At 40.3% G+C, this 15,477-nt stretch overlaps 1 protein-coding gene across 1 annotated transcript in view; it reads right to left on the bottom strand.

Moving 5' to 3' along the window:
- Nucleotides 1–1,417: 1,417 nt before the first annotated feature.
- kif6 (kinesin family member 6) overlaps nucleotides 1,418–15,477 on the bottom strand; it is a 53,207-nt gene continuing 39,147 nt past the window's right edge. Inside the window, exons 14-23 of the mRNA XM_061083297.1 lie at nucleotides 15,355–15,457; nucleotides 14,420–14,475; nucleotides 8,659–8,709; nucleotides 7,854–7,941; nucleotides 7,574–7,709; nucleotides 5,010–5,101; nucleotides 3,457–3,555; nucleotides 3,265–3,372; nucleotides 2,439–2,557; nucleotides 1,418–1,506 (exon numbers count right to left, since the gene is read on the bottom strand). Of these exons, the coding sequence (XP_060939280.1) occupies nucleotides 1,418–1,506; nucleotides 2,439–2,557; nucleotides 3,265–3,372; nucleotides 3,457–3,555; nucleotides 5,010–5,101; nucleotides 7,574–7,709; nucleotides 7,854–7,941; nucleotides 8,659–8,709; nucleotides 14,420–14,475; nucleotides 15,355–15,457 (941 nt within the window). The remainder of the gene's footprint in view (nucleotides 1,507–2,438; nucleotides 2,558–3,264; nucleotides 3,373–3,456; nucleotides 3,556–5,009; nucleotides 5,102–7,573; nucleotides 7,710–7,853; nucleotides 7,942–8,658; nucleotides 8,710–14,419; nucleotides 14,476–15,354; nucleotides 15,458–15,477) is intronic.

The raw sequence follows: 15,477 nt of genomic DNA, 5'->3' as shown, positions 1-15,477 counted from the left end.
GCAGAAGCACCGTGTCTGAGTGACGTTATTAACATCTCCCCTTTTCAGGTAGGAAATTAATGTTTATGTGCTGTGAATACATTATTGACCTGTTTAGCAACAAGATTATAATGTTTGTATGGTTGAATTTGTGATTGTGTCCTGTTTGTGCAGTTAGTTCACACTTTTTATGTAGCTCTGCTCTGTGTAGTGTAGGCAGGTAGCACCACGTGGTGAGCATGAGTGCACCACATGTTGTGTGCATTGTTCACATGTTTAATTTAGCAAGACAGCTAAAAGAAAGTATTATATTGCTGATGTCTATGTGTATGATTAATGTTCAGTATGTTATGTTTGTAAATAATAAGAGATAAGGTATTTTGTTAATTATCAATAATTTAAGTTACTGTTCAAAGATTAATAGGCCATATATATATATATTGTTACCTGTTCATTTGTTGTAATGTTGTAAATTGATTTTGTGAATTATAAACGATTCTTGATGCAGCTACTGAAGCAGAAGCACCGTGTCTGAGTGACGTTATTAACATCTCCCCTTTTCAGGGCACAACATTTGCACAGTATTTGCAAATGTACACAGCCTTTCCTTCTACATTGGATGGGGTGAAATGTCTCCACACATGAGATAGTGCACGTGGCATTGTTCTGTAGAATAAGATGAGAAAAAAGTTTGTAGAAAAACACTAATGCAATGCCAGAGATATAAATAGTTAGCCAACCAATTGGAATCATCTGTAAACATATTTTACAATTGATGGATAAATGAATGGAAATAGGCTAGATGAACAGATGAACAATCCTCAATCAGCATGCTAATATATTTTCTCCAGTAATATCATCGAAACTTTCCTCTACTAGTCCTGCACACTACAGCAGGGCTATTGAGGCTGGGAATTATCTGTGCATGTGATGAAAGAATGCACAGTGGAGGGTTGAAATCCAACACGCAGTTTGTGCTGCATTCCATACATCTTTAAAATAGAGTTTTGAATGATGTTTTTATTGATCAACGTTTAATTTGCGTAGTTGTTTTTTTTTTCAAAATTCCCAAAATTCCCGAGCTAAACTTCCCATGGAAACTTTCTGCCCCTTTGCAACCCTAGTGAGGATGAGGCAGGATGTGTGGTGTGTGTTTGAGCCTTCACTGTCCATCGATACTCAAGGAAGTGTAAGGCACACATTTCCAGGATTATTTTAACACCTGACAGATGTGATGGTTGCACAAGTCGACGAATGACGATAACTTCAGGGCCTCATATCACTGCTGGGGGAAGCCTGAGAGAAATGAAAACACAAGACTGACTGATAATCTGGTATTGACCTTTGAAAAAGTAAAATATGACAAAAGGGTGTACTTTTCTTCATCTCAAAAACTCAAAGACATTTTCGTTTTCAGAGTAAGGACCTCCAGAATGAACTACAATAACAACCTCCACTCTGAATTTGTGTTGTGTTTGTATGTGCCAGGCTCCCTACACTTCCTAGCATGCACTGGTGACCTAAAAGCTGTTTAGATAGGAGGACTAGCACCACACAGGGGTTACCAAACAACCAAGGAGAGGGGCTCTCCTGTCAAAACAGAGTCCAGCTCAGTGATGCCAGACAGAAAGAGGCATGAAATGAGTTCTCTGTGCTCCGAGGAAAAGAAAAGAAAGATCTTAGTGGGAAAATGCAAATCCTCAGCCTGATTGTTTTTCTGCCTGATGTCTCTGCTCATTTCTCTCTCAGTCTTTCTGGATATCTAGTGGCAAACCACAAGATCACTAAGTCCACTTTACGTGTGTGCCAAAGAAAGCAGCTACACTCGGATCAGTGGAGGAAAAAAAGTGTGTGAGAGAGTGTTTCATGAGAGCTCTTCATGTGAAAAACACTGAGCTATAAATACATGTAGAAAAAGACATTCTCTACTTGGGACAGTAAAAAGCAAATTTGAAACTGAAATCACTGTCTACTTATCAAGTTTTATATTTTTCAGGTAAATTCTAATGTAAAACGTATCAAATATAAATTCAAAGCAAGTCTCAGAAGCTCAAAACATTTCTCAAAACAAGACATTTCAGCGAATATAAACCTTGTTGTTTGATGACATGGTGCAAGGCAGCAAACCACTAGAGGGCAGTGTTGATTGCAAAAAAGAAGTGTGTGTGTGTGTGTGTGTGTGTGTGTGTGTGTGTGTGTGTGTGTGTGTGTGTGTGTGTGTGTGTGTGTGTGTGTGTGTGTGTGTGTGTGTGTGTGTGTGTGTGTGTGTGTGTGTGTGTGTGTGTGTGTGTGTGTGTGTGTGTGTGTGTGTGTGTGTGTGTGTGTGTGTGTGTGTGTGTGTGTGTGTGTGTGTGTGTGTGTGTGTGTGTGTGTGTGTGTGTGTGTGTGTGTGTGTGTGTGTGTGTGTGTGTGTGTGTGTGTGTGTGTGTGTGTGTGTGTGTGTGTGTGTGTGTGTGTACCTGCTCTTTTGAACAGGTTTTGTCTGGCTCTGACAAAGGCCAGGATGTCAGCATCAGTCTGCTCATCTCCAGTCAGCGGAATAGAGGATGATGATGTGAGGTTGGTGGTAGAAAGGGCCCTGAAATGTATATAGATAGGTGCAATATTATCAGCATCAATTCAAATAATGACTTTTAAATACTCACATTCACAGCAAAAAAAAGGAGGTTATTTTGTGTGTGTATGTTGGGGGAATCCTTTTGAGCAAGACTCCAGTAAAATGTTTTAACTGTTCTAGTTCCATGAGCTTAAAGTTAAAATTGTAAAACCTTAACAAGTGGCCGTTGTATGACAACAGTATCTCTGTGCTGCTCGCACTCGGTAGAGATGAACAAAAGCAAACATATGTAACGCACTGGACGTTTAACTGCGCTTGTAAAAAGGTGGTTTAAGCAGGAGCACTCGACCGAGACTCTATGCCTTTGAGTTGTTAATAGAGTTTGGAGACATTACTTCACAAAGGAATAAAAATGTATGGCCACATTCATAAGTGGAGAGAAAACAGAGCTTGGCTGTAAAATCTACAGGTCCAGGCCGTATGTAAGGATTTAACAACTACTTCAGATTTATAAATAGGCTTCTGAATTATTTGTTTTTGGGCAAACACTTAAAAAATGTACACAGAGTACTAAACATACACAGAGATTACATTTTATTGAATCCATGTCCTGCTAAACCATATTGTGAGAATAAGAAATGATAAGTAGTTGATATAATGTTATGGATAAAATATTGATATTTTTTCAAGCCACTCATTCATTTCTAGTGAGTCTACATCATGTGTACCTCCACTCAGATGAAGGAGTAGATTCTGTTACTCTCCTGGCCCGTCCGGACGTATCATGCCAGGCGGGGACAGCTTTTAATGGAGGTACACTTATAGGGCTGAAGCTCCTGAAATACAAAACTCAATTGTTCGAATAACAAGACAAGTATCCTTTGGGAAACAAAAAGGAGATAAAGTGAGGCTGGACCGACCTGTGATCTTGAACAGAAGAAGTGGATCTGGTGGAACTGTCTGGATTATGGTCTCGGCCCGCTGGGTAGTCTCTCAGAGTACTGCTCAGACCAGGTGCACTGTTTGAGTTCAGAAAGCAGTTTAGGAGACTGTTCTGGCACAATCCCAAGCCTGTTTCTTGATTTGTTGGCGCAAGACAGCATAATGGCCACATAAAACCCATATGGTGGGTCTGCAGTAGGTGTCGCAGAGTTACGCTTTCATTGTTTTTTTTTTAGAATCATCAAAAACTGCACTTGTGAAATCACGAGAGAGCAATCAAACAGTTTATGTATGGGATTTCTGCAGAGTTCACAAAGTTAAATTTAAGACTTTAATATCACCGTTTAATACCTGTTTCAAACTCATACCATTCACAGCATGATAACATGGCGGAAAACCACAAGGGAAAATGTGGCCGGTAATAATCTATTAATGTTTCAGTAGTTCTCAGCAAAACCAATGATTCCTTATATTTAACAAAGTAAACTAATTCATCTAAACCCAGATAAGCAGGGGAAAGAAAGACCATCAGTCCCCTTTGTGAAACCATAATTAAATTCACTAGATCTGCACCAAATTACTTTCACAAATAAATATTGATATTTCATCAAGATCCACGAATCAATTTCTGAGAATTCAATGAAAATGTTGAAACATGCCCCATCTCACAATAAGTGAAACAACTCATGGATCCGCCCCCTGTCCTGGGTTTAATGGGTTCTTCCTTGACTCATGCCCCACCCCTCCAACAAAATTTTATGGAAATTGTTTCAGTACTTTTCTCTCAATCATAATGCTAAGAGAGAAAGAAACAGACACAGACAAAAACATTACCTTCTTGGCTGAGGTAACAATGAAAACGATTAAGTCAAGTTCATTCACGTTTTTGTCAAAAATAAACATAAACTTCTTCTGAGATGATGATGTTCTTGGACTCTGCAGCTGTAGTGACTATCCCACTTTAAAGTTTAGGGGTGTTTCTCCTTACATCCCACAATCACCTACAAAAACAGATTATAACTAACATTAAAGTATCTAACTATTGAAGTTTGCTCACAACCTGGACAAATATTCTGCTCTTTGTCTGTGAATATGTCATTGAAGCTGTTTGTGACAGGTTTGTGGTCGACATGAGATTGTCAAAATCCACCTCTACCATTGCTAAATGCTAAATGCTAAATAAGAGAGTTAATTAATATCATCAGGGTTGGTGAAGCAAAAGAACTGTTCCATGGAAACAGACCCTGAGGAGCTGCAGGGTGTTGGCCATTAATCAAGTGGCATCAAGCACAGATGGTGAAAGGGTAAAAATAACAGTAATGAATTCAGCAGGAATGAGTCACTGAGGAGAAGGTGTTTCTTGCTGTTGCATGTTACCAGTTGGCTGGGCTCAGCAGAGGCTCTAAATGAATTCTTTATGACATCCATTTTGACTACTCCTAAAATTAAGTGCCCAGTTTAATAGGTGTGCGTTTTCATATGCAGCAGCGATGGAGGGATGGACACAACACGGTCAATCACAGTGCCTCACCCGAAGCCAGGAGTGCAGGGTGAAGATGGCTGCAAGGTTCCTCCTGCGGACTCTGTGCGATGACATCTGGCTGCAGCCCCGGAATCTGATTCCTAGTCACAATTGTTAAAAAAATAAATAATAAAAATCTTCATCGACAGTTCAATGTTAATGACAGTGAGACACAATGAGGCCATGTGCAACTGCTAAGGGGAAGAGATAACCTTGTGTGTTTCACGTCTTCCAGCTTCATCATACCTCTTTCTCAAACTTTAATTCTTTGCACATGTGCTGTTTGCCAAAAACAGAACAATAAATACTCAAACCTGTTGCGTATGTACTGGCAAGGAAAACAGGCCTGCTTCCTGCTTGGAGGATCCAAACTGCACATGTAAGAGGTGTCTGTCAGACTTCCTCTTTGTCACTCAGTGATAAATTCCCAGGCCGTGCTCAGATGTGAGTGAGATATTGTTCTCCATTCATAAGATCAAACCCGTAGAGAAGAGGCCAGCAGTGTCTGTAGGTCAGATGTTGCTGCTTAACAACGTCTTTGTGGTTGGTTTTCCTGAAATGTGCACAACAGCCATCAACGCCAGGGTGAGTGTGTGAGGGTGAATCAGAGCCCTAGGTCTTTTTCAGACAGTGCTGTTCATAATTTGTGAATTTTACATACTCATCTCTTCCTCCCCAATTTTTTTACAAACATTGTCTTTCATCGTTCTGTAGAAGTCTCCTAAGTATTTGATTACAAACACAAAGTGTTATTTAGGACTGAAATAAACTCTGACTCACTTATTATTCCCCCACAGTGTTGCTGTGAAACCTCAACAACATGTTGGTCTTGTTAAGACTGTCTGCAGAGACCCTGTATTGATGCAGTTGCTGTGTTGCCTCTGAGCTGATCTCCAGGCTCTTGTTTGGGTCACATGGAAATCTTTGTTCCTGTGTATTTGCCTCCTACTTATCCTCCCACCTGGACCCATTCAGCGTGATGTTGAACAGAGGATACACGAGTCACACTGGTGCCATAAAAGCTCTAAAGCTGCAGACACATGTATGTCACCTTCCATCCAAGGTGTGGAACCTCATGCCTCTCTTCGCCGATGTGACAATTCATAAACTAATTCATAAACACCCAATCATTCTGCAGCAACTCTTTTTTTCTCTGATGAAACAAAAAAAAAGAAAAACATACCCTTCAGTGTAGCTTTCAAGCTGTTCAACAAACATAGTGGTGACTGCCAAGAAAAGTAAAGAGGAAATGTCACACTTCCCAAGAGAAATGGAAAAATGTTCTTTCTGTTGCAGCAAAAGAAAATCAGTGTTCCTCATTCAATGGGACACGCTCAAAGTTATAAAAGAAGTGAAATCTCAAGCGTCATTCCAGCTGTAAACATGCAGTTAGACTGGATGAGTTTCAAGGACAAAGGCACTTGGATAAAGTTAACGCTCTTCAGGGAAGCTTTCACAGAGACCACATTCTGACAGAGACAATGGTACTCAGGTACGTTTTGTGGTGAACGAGGTCATGCATCATTTTACTTTGTTTGCTGTGTACCAAACAAATTTAAATCATGCTTGACACCTGAATATGATGATGAGTCTGCAAACCTCCTTCAGACATTTGGTAAGAAGACTCAGGACATGAAAATTAAACAAACGGAACATATTTGTTAGGTGGTTTGATGTGGAACCAGCTGATGTGCCTCAAAAGCTACAACGTAAGAGCCATCGAGCTGGAAAGCAAAAACAAGCTTAACGCTCAGTACAACCAGATCTCTCTCTCAAGTTCTATAAACTGTATATACAGTAAATATTTTGGGTTCACTGGAGCAGGGCAAAGATAAGTCATATTGCACCCAATTGGAAGTCACCTGGCACTACAGCATTTAGACACTGAGCTAGAGAGTGTTTGGGTTTGGACAGAATCAGATATTCACATAAGGGTAAATCCAATATTTTTCTCCCCTTACAAAGCTTTTCTGGCAATGACTGATTTTTAACCTTTGTCCCCCATGGCTTTCATGTTTTTTTGTTGGACGAATTAACATTAAAAGTTATTTCATATGTAAATTAGTATAGTGTCCTTTTCATCTATGAGTGTTGGGGTGCTCCATCACACTTCCAGTTTGTGCCTCTGAGGGTATTGAGTGTATTGTATAACTGACCTGCTATATGATGATGTATATCATGTTTTTAAGTAAAGTCAGGACTCAAGACTGACTGAGCCATATCTGGAGAACCAGGTAATAATAACGGCACCATCATCACGACCATCTGACATCAGACGCCTCCACAGTGTGTTAGAGTGGGATATATGTTCAATAACTCTGTCCCATGACGAACATAGGTAATAAAATGGTAAATGGTCCTTGATATGAAAAAGGTCCCTCACAGTAACTTACACATGCTAACATGTCCATGGAGGCCAATATTTAGAAAACATACCTCGAATGAGAAGACAAGGCATCCTGTCTAATGTCAGAAACATATTTTGGACATGATCGCATGGCCATTATGTCAATATCACAGATGCTTTATGTGGTGTTGTTACATGATAGACAGAAGAAGATAAAGCCAGGCACCTGCACGCTGGAAGCCTCCTGGCTCCACCACTTATGAAAGTCCTTCTGCAGCTTGACCTTTGCCCTCTCCATCAACAGCTGCAGGTGCTCAATCTCTGTCCTCAGTGCCTTCAGACGGCCAATGATACTCTTGTACCTGACAGGAGATATTAACAGCATCAAATTCGTCTTTTGTTCACATTACACATCCTCTGCTGTGTCTCAACAATAAAAGCAGAGTCTTGGATAATACCATGAAAACATATGGTTGTACATTAAAATGCACTTTAACTTCACTTACGCCTTTTTTTCTTGCTCAATCTGTTTGCACAGATTTTCTTCCACTGGGTCCACCTCCTCCACAGCCTCTGGGTCATTCCCCATTACACCTACAGTAGAGTTGGACAAGCAGAGAGCATGGGTTCTTAACACAGATACAAATGTGGACATACTGTAGATAAAGACAAAAAACAAGGCATCATGTCCAGAAGCTGTAGGCCTGTGTTGTGCAGATGTGAGAACAATGACAGTGTTTTGAATATTGGCTCTGGATAATAGAAGCCAGTCTGCTGTGATGTGTTCTCTGATGCGGGACTCAAAACAACAAGAAAAGCCTTTTTGAGCCTGAAATAGAGGAAAATGTTTGTTTGTTTTACAACCAGATTTCCTCATGAAAGCATTTATGTCACTGATCAAAACAGTCAGGAACGAGTAAATGAAGGAGTCTTAAAGTTGTGCCGCCCAGTCTTTGGTCACCGAGCTTTAAGTCACTGAGGCCCACTCCAAAGACTTTGAAGTGGGCGCTGCTTCACAAGACTTAAGAGCGACCACAACGTGTTCACAGTGTTTACGGAGCCATTCTAAAGTGACCTCAGTATCAAAAGATGATAAAGAGTTTCCACTTGGGACAGCATTCATCATTTCATTTGATGTCGATGATGTGGAACGGATTGTCTGAATGAGGTAGAGATGAAACGTGGACTCGCAACTACTAAATGTGGAGATGTTGCATTTAATTGCTCACTGTTTGGCTGTTGGTGTGTGTAGATGGAGCTGGATATCATGCTGCTTTGCTGTGTGAATATTTATTGTCAGCTTGATCTTACCACAAGCTGCCCTCTGCTTCCTCCGCCTCCCTAACTGCTTCTTGAAATCATCTGAAAAAGTATAATGTATAAAATAAATAAAATGTCTTCATATTTTATTTTGCACAAGAAATATACATTTAAAATACAAATATGTTTTACTTTGAACAATGAAAACGTTTTTAGATAATATACTTTCTCCAGTAAAGTGCATTAAAGCAAATTCCAAAGTGTCATTTGACTGAATTATTGAGACTGATATTGATTTCTATTTTTTTTTTAATGTGACCTAAATACATTTAATGCGGAACATTTTGTGTCAAAATGTACTTGTCAGTGCTACACACTATGTGATGATGAAACTATTTCTAAATCTATATAGAATACCTAGCGTAACCTTTTGGCTGGTATACAGTATATACTAACACAGACATATTGAAATAAGCTAATATTAGAGAATATAATGGATTGGTTGATTCATTGGTCACAGCCCTGAGATTGTTCCTACAGGACACAACAAGAACTATGTGCAACAGCTGAACAGCTTTAACCATCCTTGTTGGGTGATGTTATAAATAAGCAGTTTCTTAGCAAAATACTGTCTTGTCCATAGGCCGTATATAAAAAGGTCTTGATATTAAATGTTATACTGCTGAGATACACAGCTGCATAGTTCTCACACCAGATGATCAAACTAATAAGAACATTCAGGACACATTAAGTATACAGCATAACAAAGGGAGATAATCTCTCATTCAGATCAAAGACAATGGTTGCAGTCAAATGATGAGTTAAGTGAATGACCAGGATAATTATGAGGCTATAAGTGACATTAAATGACAGCGTCTTCTGTGGTGAGTTCACATTACAACCCCCAGGTCTTACATGCATGTGTCTATTTCTGTAATACAATCCTGTCGCCAATCTAAAAGCTGAGATCCGAAAATGAGAAAGCCAGATGAAGTATCACTTTGCAGAGAATGTGGTGTGTGGAGAAACCATGCAACACCTAACATGGTGCCATACAACAGTGGTATTACAGCTTCTGCTTTGTCAGACAAGATGAAGACACTGAAAGTTAATAAGACAAACATCTTTCCTGCTGAAATATTATTAAAGATGTCAGACTTTCGCTGCTGAATGTTTTAAAACAGTTTGCAATTTGCCCTTGCAACAGGCCGGCTCGTTTTTTTCAAACATTCTTCTTTAAAAGTAGGCTATTATTTGAGGTTAGAGACGACAGTGGAGACGTGAATGGATGATCTGAAACGTAATAAATGACACACAGTGACATATTGGGCCCACGACGGCAGCGTTTTTCCTAATTCGATGGGATATGAACCAGGGTTTGGAAATCCCTCAAAAAACCATGTGTTTTCAGACAAAGTCAGTCGGTTGGGAAGCTGGAAATGTAAATGAACTGAGACGCCCTGTGGCTTCACATCGTGGTCAGGTGGGCAGGCCAAGTCTTCTCCAACAGAAACAATCCTCACATACGATGTGCAGTCACCAGCCGATGTAAAGTCTCTGTTGTTCATAGGATTAAGGATCATTTACACATGGGGACGGTGTTACCCATGTGGCTCACGTCAGTCACAGCCTGTAGGCAAAGCACTTGCACGGTATGAATGTTAGGGCAGTGCCCATTCTAAACCTGCATGTTTGGCCTGTGGTGATGCTGGTTGCAGCTTTCTTTCTGATAATGTATAAGTGACCCGCAGTAATTGAGCCACAGCAAGTGAAGAGCGCCTGCGGGAGTCAGTCCACAGAACCATGAAGCCACCGCTGCAGCTGCAGAAAGAACCATTCTCCTGTGTATTCAAAGTTCGGTGAAGGTCGACTCAGCACCCAGCAGTGATGTGCATGATCTTAAGTTTGTCTTTATCTAAATCATAATAATCATAACCAAGAAAACAGAACAAATGAACAAGTTCACGTTCATTGAAGTTCGAAGTTCTCAAAAATGAGCTAGGAACGTGAACTTATTCATTTTCATCACTATGAACTAGTTCTTTTAAAGTGTGAACTGGCACAACACTGGTACCCAGAACCTCTAATCAGCCAATTAGTTGTAAATGTTGATGTCATGAAGGCGCCCGTTGTTGTGAACCCGCTGTCATGATGCACGTTACTGATGAGTCCCAGCCAACATGGCTACAGAGCGCTGGGCCCCTGTTTACTCAAAGATTATTGTGGACTGTTGGAGAGGCGGTGGACTAGTGGCAGAAACTTGGACTACGGGCAGAAAAGGTCTCTGGTTCGACTCCACGGAAAAACAACAAAAAGACGAACCTGAATTGATCTGTCCAAAAATCCAAGAGGATTCTCCCTACCCTGTCTAGTGCCCCTGAGCAAGGCACCTTACTCCCTCAACATCTGTTCCCCGGGCGCCGTACATGGCTGTTCACTGCTCTGTGTGTCCTGCACCAGATGGGTTAAAAGCAGAGGTTAAATTTCCCTCCTTGCATGAGTGTGCTTGTGCATGTCATGTGTTTGGGACAAATAAATGTATCTTAATCGTATCTTAGTGTTTCCAATTAATTATCCAGACTGTGGTTTGCCCACCATTATGTATTTAGTGCAACCAAAGTTTTAAAAATCTCATAATAACATTAGTAAGTCAGTGAGTAACTAAGGACAATTAGCTTCAACAAAGCCAAACTACAGGTGCTACTTGTACAGTAAGTGCAATATATAATGCAAGTTTTTTTTAAATATATTTGAACACCAGAGATGACGATGGTTATTAGGCATCCTCTACCATTTAGGAGCCAGGACAGCAAAGAGACGCGATTTTGTTGAGTGGTTAGCTCGCAGTGAGGGAGAAGCAAGCCGATTGGCCGATGCAGAGCGGAGTGGACAGGCTGCGGTGTAAGGTGCGTGTGCACATGCACAATGTGACCGCTTTAGATTGCATTGATTCCGTGGGAACGCGTTAACATCCAAATTGTACAATATTCGACACTGCACTTCCATTGCACTTCTAACATTACACATACCAAGTGTAAGGCTGATAGAGATATTAGCCGGAAAGCATAATGACCTTTTGATGCATACAAGGTAATGTAGTGTGACATTTATAAATCACACGCACTCTGCGCTGCAAAATTTGAATCTAATAATCTAAAACATGAGTAATTGAGCAGACAATGTTTGTTGCTGTTGGACACACTATGACAAAATAACAAACCGAAGTGATGACTGAAGAGTTCAGACAACAGATCATTTGGTCACGACAGCCTGTTGCAGCCAAATCGGACTTCAACAGCTTCTCCGTTCTTCACTGACAAGAAGAATTCTGTTAAGATAAATTTGCATACGTGTCAAGTAATGGTGGTGTGCGGTGGGCTTGCTTCAATACTTCACTACACGTCAGTGCTCCAGGACAAGACAGCGGGCTCGACACCACAACTTCTTCCAAACCACGCAGGGTTTCACCCCACATCGTCAGGAGACATGCCGTCGTCTTTAAGGACCGGTTTCAAGCTACAAGCCTCAATAAATATTTGGTCATTTTTGTGGGCCGGCGGTTAAATGTGATATGCCGCACAAATACCACAGTGAGCTCCAGATCCAAGCATCATGCATGCTATCCAGCTTCTCAGTATCGGAGTGGGTGTCGATTCCAGTGTATATGACGAATTAATGCTTTGTTAAGTGTGGGAACTAATGTGAAAATCCGGGACAACAATAAAAACATTCACGAAGGTACGACTATGAAAGCTGCACATGGAAATCTATGAAAGGAGACTTATAAAAGGTTGTTAATTTGAAACAGAGAGTTGGACTCAGCATTGTGTGTTTTTATTGGACAGATGTGTTCAAAGACATTGTTGTCTGGGCCTATTAATCTATTATATTACATAAGCCCCTCTGATGAACAGCTGATACCATTAGCACTCAAAGTAAATCATTGAAAGAGTCATGTCAAATCTAGTGGCTGTTGGTTACAAATCCCACATTCAACACAGAAATGAGGCTACTGTGACATCTCCTCTCGAGTGCTATGGAACTATTTTCTAGCCAACAACAAACATTCCAGGCTCCAGACGATTTTTTTTGCAATCTATTTCGCTATCCCTGGGTCAATTCAGCAAAGGTGAGCAGATGAAAGTGTTCCGAAAGCAGATACCAGATGCTCCATCTCGGGCTGCACTGCATAAATCGCTGCACATCTGGCAGAGAAATCAAGAAATGTTGCTCATATCCAGCTGCCCTACACCTTTCATGCTCTAGAAGATGTGCATCGCTGATCCTTCTGAATAAATATATATGCTTGCGCTTTTTGGACCTAAGGGCTTGGAACATATGCTCCTCCAGTGGGATTGGATTCCAAAGCCATGTGCTGTGGCCAAAAACAAGACTGTAAACCAGGGAAATGTTTATACACTGATGTCTCCGTGGGCTACTGCCTCGCCTTTCTCTCATAGTGACCCTCATGCTGCGTACATCCATCAGAAAAAGCAGCACAACGCTTTGTGTCTATGTTATATGCTAACTGTTTCCATGTTCTACAATAAGCATGAGACGCACGTAGTGTAAAATTTCCAATCGTGGCTTCCAAGATGGCAAGGAGACCTACTGAGCTAAATATTATGGTACTGCTTTCCAGCCAGAAGAGGCAACCACCTTCCACTAAAAACACTGTCTCTCATCTCGGAAGAATGCAGATCCATGCACCTAACTATGTAATAATATTTGACAGCATCAAGATGTTTTTTAGGGATTTTTCCAGATTCGTATAGGCGGAGGAATTTGGTTTTCTGAATCTCATCGAAAAACTATGATGAATTAATGATCTAGTTCCACTAAACCCACATATAGTGCTGATGCCTGCAGAACACATTTTAAGAGTTAATATTAAACATGCTGTCAGGACGGATATTCACGTGTTGCATGACATGTCGGATTTATGGCTGTGTCAGCACATCACACGCTGACTCCTGAACGGGTGATAAATGCATGCTGGGATGTATGAGGGCTACAGGCAAACGTTACCAAACCACCAGGCGTGATCTGAGGCAGCTTTGATGCCAGGCACTGGTGGGAGGTAAACTTTTCAGTGGTGTGTGTAATGAGCCACAAACACACATAGTCCAGAGAAATTCATAAATGTCCCTTGCAATTGTAAAGGCAAACCAGATCGAGCTCTAAAAACACATTTTTTAACTTTACACTTGCGTGTCTTTTAGTATCTCTGTGGAAGAAAAAGATTATCGCACTTGATTATCCATTTTCAACTATGATGAGGCCTTTAGTAGGATCTTTTAAATCAAAATAATAAACTCAGAAATTCAAAAAACGTTTTACCAAAGCTGTAATCTCATTGTCTGAAGCTCAGGCTTATACCAGGCCTCATTTTGGCTTAGTCAGGGTACCTGTCAAGAACATTACCCAGAAGAACACAGGGGTGTGCTGAGGGAGTCGCTATAAAACAGCCTGAGACACGCCAGTAAAAAAGTGCAGGTTGGAGGACTAGGTGGGTGGAAATCAGAGTGCCTCTCTGTCCTGGAAAAGTTCAGGAATGTGCTGAACAACATTTCTACACTCCTGGGAAACTGAATATCCGACATTCGTTAACGTTTTCCAGGCAGGTACGTAGGCCGGTGTCATTTGGGACCCGGAAAAAAACTTTAATAAAAGTTGTCAGCATTCAATATTGGGCGTGTGCCACAGTCCTGTTCTGCCATTAGGATGATGATGTTGATAATGACAGTGATATGTAGAATTTATATGTGTTCACAGCTGCTATACGTGATGTGTTTTTTGGGAGACAACTTACTGATTCGGTTTCTGGCTTCATTCAGTTTCTCCCCGAGTCTTCTGCCCTCAGCTGACCTGTTCAAAAGGACGTAGGTGTTACTGGGCAATGGTAGCAAGAAAAATAAAATAAAGTAAAAGAATTTATGTGGTAACATAGCAAAAAGCATGCACAGATCCTTTTTTTTATTTTTGTAAGATATAGAACAAATGTATGTGTTTATGTATAATATATCATAACTATAATGGCAAAAAAACTCTACTATTATAATATTCATTGTTCCTAAAATAACATATTTCAAAGGTTTGTCATGGAAAAAAATCCCCTTATGTCATTAAATGGTTTAAATATAAATACTCAGCAATGGCGCTGACTGCATATTTCTCTCATTTATATGTCTTGTATAAAACGCACTAGGGGAACATGTTAACATGTATAATAAGGAGAGGTTATCCGAGGCTTTTGTTTTCTGAATGTAAACAAAGTCAATACACGTATGAAATCTAGCACCTCCCTCAGGTTCAATTCATCCTAATAGTAATTATCAGACTACAATATATTCTTCAGTAGCCAAGGGAGAATACATTCCAGCCTTATTGGCAGCTCTCACTGTAATGCAGCATTTCTGAAAAATGCTCAGAACTAGAAAGTTATTCTTTAACTTTATATATCATTTATTTGATTAATTCTATATTTTAGAAAAAGTTATGTTCTCATTGTGCTCGTTAAGGAATCTGCGTTATTGGATGTGTAGTTTATGTTTGTGTACGCAGGTTATTTGATTGGCTACTCAAATGTTCCTCTGAAATGTATGAGCGTATTGTACGGAGTGAGATATAAAACAAATATGTATTACAGCCTAAACATGCACAAACAATGTTCATTGCAAAACAAAAGTACCTTATTTTGCAAAATATAAAGATGTGAATTAATATCTATGTGTCCTGGTCTCTCACCTCTGTTTGAGCAGGCTCTTGTTGTCGTCAATGGTCAGATAGTCATCGTGATCTCTTATAAAGATCTCAAAGGCCTCCTGCTTGCCCATCGACAGCTGTGGACCTGACAGAGAAACATATACA

This window comes from Limanda limanda, chromosome 12 (assembly GCF_963576545.1).
Source record: "Limanda limanda chromosome 12, fLimLim1.1, whole genome shotgun sequence".
Lineage (NCBI taxonomy): Eukaryota > Metazoa > Chordata > Actinopteri > Pleuronectiformes > Pleuronectidae > Limanda > Limanda limanda.
This window is presented reverse-complemented; position numbering and strand designations above follow the sequence as displayed.